This window comes from Gopherus flavomarginatus, chromosome 2 (assembly GCF_025201925.1).
Source record: "Gopherus flavomarginatus isolate rGopFla2 chromosome 2, rGopFla2.mat.asm, whole genome shotgun sequence".
NCBI lineage: Eukaryota > Metazoa > Chordata > Testudines > Testudinidae > Gopherus > Gopherus flavomarginatus.
In genome coordinates this window covers 255,652,922-255,660,354 of record NC_066618.1, presented here as the reverse complement: position 1 = coordinate 255,660,354, position 7,433 = coordinate 255,652,922, and the positions used below count along the sequence as shown (strand labels likewise).

General features: G+C 37.9%; 1 protein-coding gene across 3 annotated transcripts in view; it reads left to right on the top strand.

Annotated features, from left to right (window-relative positions):
* Positions 1-946: 946 nt before the first annotated feature.
* RUNX1T1 (RUNX1 partner transcriptional co-repressor 1) overlaps positions 947-7,433 on the top strand; it is a 146,730-nt gene continuing 140,243 nt past the window's right edge. For all 3 annotated transcript variants that reach the window (XM_050940944.1, XM_050940943.1, XM_050940941.1), the window contains exon 1: positions 947-1,744. In XM_050940944.1, coding sequence (XP_050796901.1) covers positions 1,717-1,744 — 28 coding nt within the window. In that variant the 5' untranslated portion in view covers positions 947-1,716. The remainder of the gene's footprint in view (positions 1,745-7,433) is intronic.

Below are 7,433 nucleotides of genomic sequence, written 5' to 3'. Positions count from 1 at the left end.
TTAAGCATGTGAAAAGTTCAATTGACTTCAATGGGTCTACTTATGTGCTTAAAGTTAAGCATGTGTGTGTTTGCATGTGTGTAAGAGGCCATAGTTCCTGCACATGGGAATAAATTTTGCATATTGGCAAGGTGTTCTGTCAGGTGTTATAACACATTTACTTAACATTAGACATTTTGAGGATGTTAAATAAAACTTCCGAATAGTCACAACAATTCTAGTTTAAACACATTGCAGAACAGTCTCAGCCTATCTAGTAATTGCATAAGTATTTTTACTTGAGAAGATGTGTGCTTCACAGACATGTCTTCTTTGTATTGATTCAGGCCACAGGTGTAGATGCAGTAGGAATAATACTGTAAATCAAATAGCGTCAAATTGATAATAAAAAAAGTATTTTGTAGTTTGAGTCATACTGTAATATTGTTTCCCAGCAAATTAAAAGCTGAGTATTTTATTCATCATCAAATTCATACATACTCTTTTAAATGTTTATCCAACATTTGACTTTCATGTTTTTTTAATATTCTAGTATTGTTTATTTGTAGAATATTGTAATTCATTTTCACTGCTGAGTTGGTTATGATTATGTTTTTACTCTTGGAAGAATCTAGAATCCTCTGTGTGAAATTGCACATGGGTTTTGCAAGACATGAAAGACTATATATTTCTTAAAAAGAGAAAGAGGCCTTCCTCAATACGGTACGCTTTCTGGACTGAAAAACAAAGGGGAAAAGAGAATGATAATTGTTTTCTCTAAGGCTATTAACTAATGTGAAAGCAAATAGTCTGACTGAAAATCAGCTAACAGAAGGGGATTAGAGAGTAGATCTGAGAGTGGCTTGATTTCTAGCAGTGCTGTCTCTTCAGACAGTGATGAGATACAGGCAGAGAAGCCAGGAGCTCTCCAGATGGCTAGGGAAAGTGTTTGTCTTGGGTTACTGCAGGGCAGTCTGGACTCTTAAAGCAGGCAGCCTTGGGAAGGCATCATCAGGGAGCAAGTTACATGTCCACCCAGTAAAAGAGAGAGAGAGAAAGAAAGAGTAGGCAGACTGCCCAAGAGGGACTGTGCTTGCCTATTGTTAACATATACTTGACCCTCACTAACCTCCTCACGACACAGATGTCTCCTACCTCTATCACCTCCCACTGCTTTAAGCCCTCCCCCCCTGCACCTGGGTAGCTGAGCCAGGCCGGCTGCTTGCAGTATGCTGTTTGACTTTAGAGGTGGCTGGTAGCAGAGGGAGAGACACAGACACAGCGGAGTCTTTCTGCGGGCGGATCTGCACAGACATTGCATGGAGCTTCTCTTCCAAGGCAGACGCAAGGCAGTCCTGCAAATCTATGCAGCGCCGTCTTAGAGAGAGACAGACAGAGACACCACCACTGACAGTAGCAATTCCCTATACTCCAGATCACATTGGTCTGCAGCAGCAACAGAAAGGGACCTGGGCATTACTTCGTTTTATTTGTGGTTCTTGCTCCTTTCCCCTGGACCCAGTTGTCTCTCTCGCACTGCTCCCCCTTTGAAAAGCGGCTGGAGTTCCTTTTCGGCTCGTGTTGACTTTTTGCGGACGTGGATCAGCTGGATTGGAAGGGAAGCTGCATTGCACTGCATTTCCCTCTCCCACTCCCTCTGCCCTCCAGCAGCTTGGGCTGGCGACTCTCCCCCAAGGAGGACGGGAACTTTTATTTTCAGCTCACAGCCTGTGGCGAATGGTTGGACTCTCCGGTCCTTTTCAGTGTAAGTACCACGAAGGGGCATGCAGCCCAGGGCCCGGATCCCAGGGTGGGGGTAGGGAGTCGGGCTCCCCGTTCTTTTCCTCTCCCTTGTAGGATTGGTTTTAGGATCGGTCTATCTAAGGGGCTCTCGGCTGTAACTTACCCACTCGGAGCGATGCTGCAGGGTTAGAATTGCACGCACATACAAACCAACAGCCCCGCGCACAATCCTGTACTAATAACTCTTCAGAGTGCAGGGGGGAAAGCACCCACTTTTGCAGGGAAATTAGCATGTCAAGCAAGTTTCATTGTCATCTTCCGTGCCATAGTGTTTGTCTCGTTTTAGAATCTGCTTTTTTTCTTGCACGATCACAGCGCTAGCTAGCGTGATCTGGAATGCCTGAAATATTTCGGGTCATTTCTCTCCCCCCCCCCCCACCCACTGTTACAATAGTCGGATTATGCAGTGTTGGCAACATCACTACTGGATGTTTTGCAAGAAATATTTCAGGAGCGCACAGCGTATTGAACTGCTTGGCAAGCTTGAAAATCTATCCGCTTCCGAAAACGATGCGGCAGCATTATATGTTGCATTTCTAAAGTTGCGACACAGTTTTATTCTGATAATCTTGAATCTGATTCAAAAGTTTTGATTCCAGTAATTCATTATTTAGCTTTCAAGAAGGGGGATCAAAGACTGCAGAACCGAGACGCGAATTTGTTAGATGAGCCTTTGACTTCTGGTGCGTTCGAGTCCCTTCACTAGTGACAAAGTTTTAAGGGGTCCAATACATGGTTTAGTCTGGAAAGGGCCTTGCAACCTTAACTGTGGCATCCCCGATGAGGCGGCTCTATTATTATACGGTAATTGACAGTGAAATGTACCTTCCTGTCGTTCCGAATTTTATAAAGAAACAAAGGGGAATACAGTGATACATACTGAAATGTTTTCCATCAAAAAAAGAGGCAGAATGTTATCTTCTAAACTTAGTCAGAAGTTTAAACAAGGGGCGGAAGAAGGTAAAGACAGATTAAAACATCCTCATATGCCCCCACCAAAAAGTTCCTCTCTAGCTATTTTTAGTCCGGAGTCCCATTCGTTATCAGGGGAGGAATCGATTTGCAGCAGTGGTGAACATCCCCAGATTAAATGGCGAAGGAGTATCAACATTCAGTGCTTTAGAATTATATTAAGAACACGAAAGGTTATTACTAGTGTTATAGATGCTGTCAAGGATCAGCATCATACCATCTTCTTGGCAGATGAAGGGTATGTTAAAATCCCAGAGACTGTCCATTTATATCTGCTGTCTTTGAATTGTATAGAATCATAAAATGTAGATATGGAAAAGACTTATTATTCTATTCAGTTCATCCTTCTCGTGTAGGGCTAAAGATGCAGATTGTGTACACAAGTCATTCAAATGTGGGATTCTGGTAAAATAGTACATATCAAATTTTCCATAAAAAACTAGTCAAGTTTCCTATTGTAAAATATGACAAAATTGAAAACACTGTATTTGTTCTGGTAGTATACAGACTTTAAAGTTATGGCAAATATTAATAATATGTGTACAAAATACACAGTGGTATACCTCTGAATGTTACTAAATCTCCTATTAATATCTTAAGAGTAAAGACACAATGTGATGCAAAAAATCATTACTAGTTTGGCATGATCTACAATATTTGAGTGAAGCTAGGTATATACTCCCTAAAAGTAATCTACCCGAAAAAACTGCATCTTCTGCAAAAATATTGAAAATGAAGTTGCCTTGCCAAATATTAGGCTACAGGCATACCCTTAACTAACAAAGAGGATGTATTCTGGAATGTAGTACAAGGGGTTCGCTCTAGCAAAAATTCATGTACTTAATGTAACTCTGACCCCTTTAACTTTTAACATCGCTTCCCCTAATTAATCTGTTCAGGCCCGGACTTAAATGGCTGTCCACAGCTGCTGCAAATTGATTTATCCACTGATGGTGGTCTGAGTTGCTGACCAAAGCAGGATATATTTTTTCCCCCATTTTTGGACTAACTTTAATCTGTTTTGACTATTTTAAAACTTATTTTAACACCTGCACAAAATTTGAAGGATTTTTAAAAAATCTTTTCTTTTGATATCTAGCTAGAAACATTATTATTGTATTTCTAAAAAAGTATGTTAGAGTTAGAGGTGAATGTCGCTTTCTGAATACTTCTGTATGCAGGATGTATCCCCTTCTTCCAGTTCCACATCCTGACAGAATGCAACGGAAAGTTTAAATAAGCGGTTTTGTTATGATTAATAAAAACAGTTTGAGGCAAGAGGTTTATCCTAACCTAGGTGAGAGACGTTTGTAGACTTTTGTAGCTTTTAATTCTATTATCCCGATCTTCTGATCTGGCTTGGCATTAACAATTCTAGTGAACATGGATAACAGAGTAATAGTGAAACTGGTTTCTAATGGTTGTTAAAGCTGATGCTTGACCTTTTCAGTGGAACTCTGAAAACTCCTTCAGTTTGTTCCGGGCTGATTTCCTTAGGAAATCCAATATGATCAGGGAATTTCCTTGTGCCTGAGTGACTATTAAAGTTCAGCTGCCTTGTTTATATGTTCTGTTTTTAGCACCAGGTATTTCTGAGGTTTCCACTTAAAAAAATACTAAGAAAAATGATTTGAAAATGGCTTACAGTATAAACATCCTATTGTATAATAGGTCATATAAATAACGTAGCTATCTTGCAGTCTCACTATTAAGCCTTTTAATTAGGCAGCTATCTTATTTGATTATTGAGAACTTTTCTGATCAGCTTATCAGGTTTGAGCCTGTAATGTAATCATTGTTACTTTGGTTCATACATCAGGTTTTTTTCCTCACCAGAATATAAAGTTCACTTATACAAGGGACAAGTAAAAAAAAATTGTCAATATCTGGCAAGCTGAAACCAGACAAGGAGTATTTAACACAGCACTGCTCCTTATGGAGCTCAGCTTTAATGCTTTCAATAATACCTCACACTACTTTGTTTCTAAACTATTAGAATGGTCTAACAGACAAAAAACATTCTGTTTGTAATGGAATGCAGACAGCAGTGTTAGGTCACTGTTTGCTGGCAACTGCTGCACAAGTTGTTTTTCTTCAAAGGCTTCAAGCTTTTAAATACTTTCCAAAATCTTTTTAAAGTAAAACGTTGCCTTCTGCCATTTTTGACCACTTTAATGTTGACTCAAATTTTTGCCAAAGTCATCACACTGTGTCTCATCTGTGTATACTTAGCTCTGTGTATGCCTGTGTATACATGGAGTTTGATGCTAAAAGTATTGTTTATGGGGGGAGGGGGGAAAGCTCCACCTGGAGTGCTGGTCAGTCAATGGCTAGTCAGCTCCACACATTCTTCCCTGTCAAATCCTGTTTCTCACTTCTCTGAACTGAACTTCATCTGACAGGCATTGAATGCAAAGCCTGCTTCACTGAGGTTCTATGCAGACTACACAGCTCCTCATAGCCAAGCACTTTGGAAAAATAGGCATCTGCAGTATTTGTGGTGGGGATGAGGGGGAAGGCAGTTACAATTGTCATTTTCATCTTTCAAATCCACTTGCTACAGTCAATTACTGTTAAATCTTTAGCTAATTAAAAAAGTATATTAGTAGGTTGTTTTGGGAATGGGGGGGCTCCACAATTTTAAAAGCTTTTAATTGTTTGGTAGGAACTTAAGGCATCTTGATATTTGCATACAATTTATCAACTTAAATAACACATGTATGTGCTGTTGTGTAAAGATTATTCTCATGGTTTGGTTAAAGGCGTGTAGCGGGAAGTCCTTTAAAATCTGGCTCATTCAAAAACGTGTAGAGATGTAGTTAGCAATGTCCTGTATGTTTCACATAGCCTTTAATTAGTAACAAGCTAAAAATATTTGTGAGAGTTTTAACAAGCACTAGCACTGAAAATAGTATCAGTATTAAAAAGTGTAAACTAATTTTTAAAAGAACAGCCTTTGAAATTTCTTAATCTCCTTTCATAGTCACAAATCTGAAAGGTTTAGGGAGATTAAATGTTCAAACAATACACAAGTTTCAAAACTAAACTTTAACATAATCCTGCTTGCTCTGTTTACATTAAATGTTACAGTTTAAAGACATGTTTTAAAACTATAGCTATTCTGCTCTTGTTTACTTGATATTGGCTTAGTCTATCTTAATATATGGAAGCATAAAGCCCTGAAAAAAGCTCTCATGATTTTGCATGTTAAACAAAATGACCAGTAGGTGTAAAATCAAATGAAAAATTAAAGTTATCCTTAAAAAGAGGAACTTGATTTCAAAACAAAATGATTACTTTTAATCTGAAAGACATTGACTTACATCTTCATTTTTTTCTGCCATTGATATAAAAGTTTCCAAATAGTGTTTAGAGAACAGTGGACATGTTATTAAAGTAAACATTAGTTCAGTATAATGGAGGTAATTGTAAGTGATAAGAGCAGAGCAGGTTATCTGTGTGTTGTTTAAACAGAAGGAGCTACTTTGCACCATTTCCAGTAGCCATCTGTATAAGAGAAGGGTTGCACCTGTCTGTCCACACTAATTATAGATTAGGGGCAAAGAAATGAAATTTGAGTAGGCTTTCTGCTAATGAAATCCATAGTGATTTTATTGTAAATGTGGTATATGTACAGAGAGTGATGGTTGGGTTGTGAGTAAAATAAATTGCTGTATGTCTGTCATGTACTTGTAGTTGTGAAGCAGAATACTGCTGCATTAACAAAGGTCCTGAATAAAGATGCAACACTCCATTTATATTCTAGGCTTCAGTTACGGGTTTAGCTCAATTTAGTAAAAATATTCATTTTAATCACAGGTTTTAAGCATATATATCAGGACAGACTTCACATTTAATTCTTATTTCATTGTACTGGCATAGAGAAGGTCCTCTGACTGAAGAATATTAGAAAAAATTATGTTTAATTTAAAATAGGTACATACATAGCATGTCAAAATTGCTTTTTCTTTCATTTGGTTTCATATATGTGCTAAAATAAAGTGAAAGGAGTGAGAAATGCATTCTGCAGTAAAAGGTCACATGAATTTCTACCACATCTGTTTATAGTAATTATGAACATAATTAACATAAGAATTACAAGTGAAGTAATGACAAGCTGAGCAATGAGATATTATGCTATAATGGTCGTATGTTGGAATTCTCACATTATAGCATGCTAGAATTCACATATTCAATGCAAAAAAGAAAATGTTACATTTTTATCTATTTTAATGCTTCAAAACTTATCTGCCCGGGGCAGATGGACTTTATGCTTTGTGGGAAGGTAACCCATTATTAAGAAACAGTCAGTTGAAATTAAGATTTTTAGCCTCCAGCTTGGACTTTGAGACAGCTGTGATTATGGAACACTGCTTCTGTTATACATTTGTACTCTGATCATATTCCCATACGATGCTTTATTTTTAACTGAGTGTTTTCACAGCAAATTATTTGCTTTAGAAAGGATCCTGGATTTTTATCACTAGAGAGCTGTGCCTCTCTTATAGAGAAACTCTTTGCCAGAAACATCAGTGTATATCTGAGGCATACATAGTAACTCTGGAAAATAAGGGTTTGACAGATCTTAACATAGTTCATGATATAATATTGCAGGAAACCCCCCCTAAAATTTCTAAAATAAAGAGAGAATCCCCTGTTTTTAGATAATATTTTGAGAG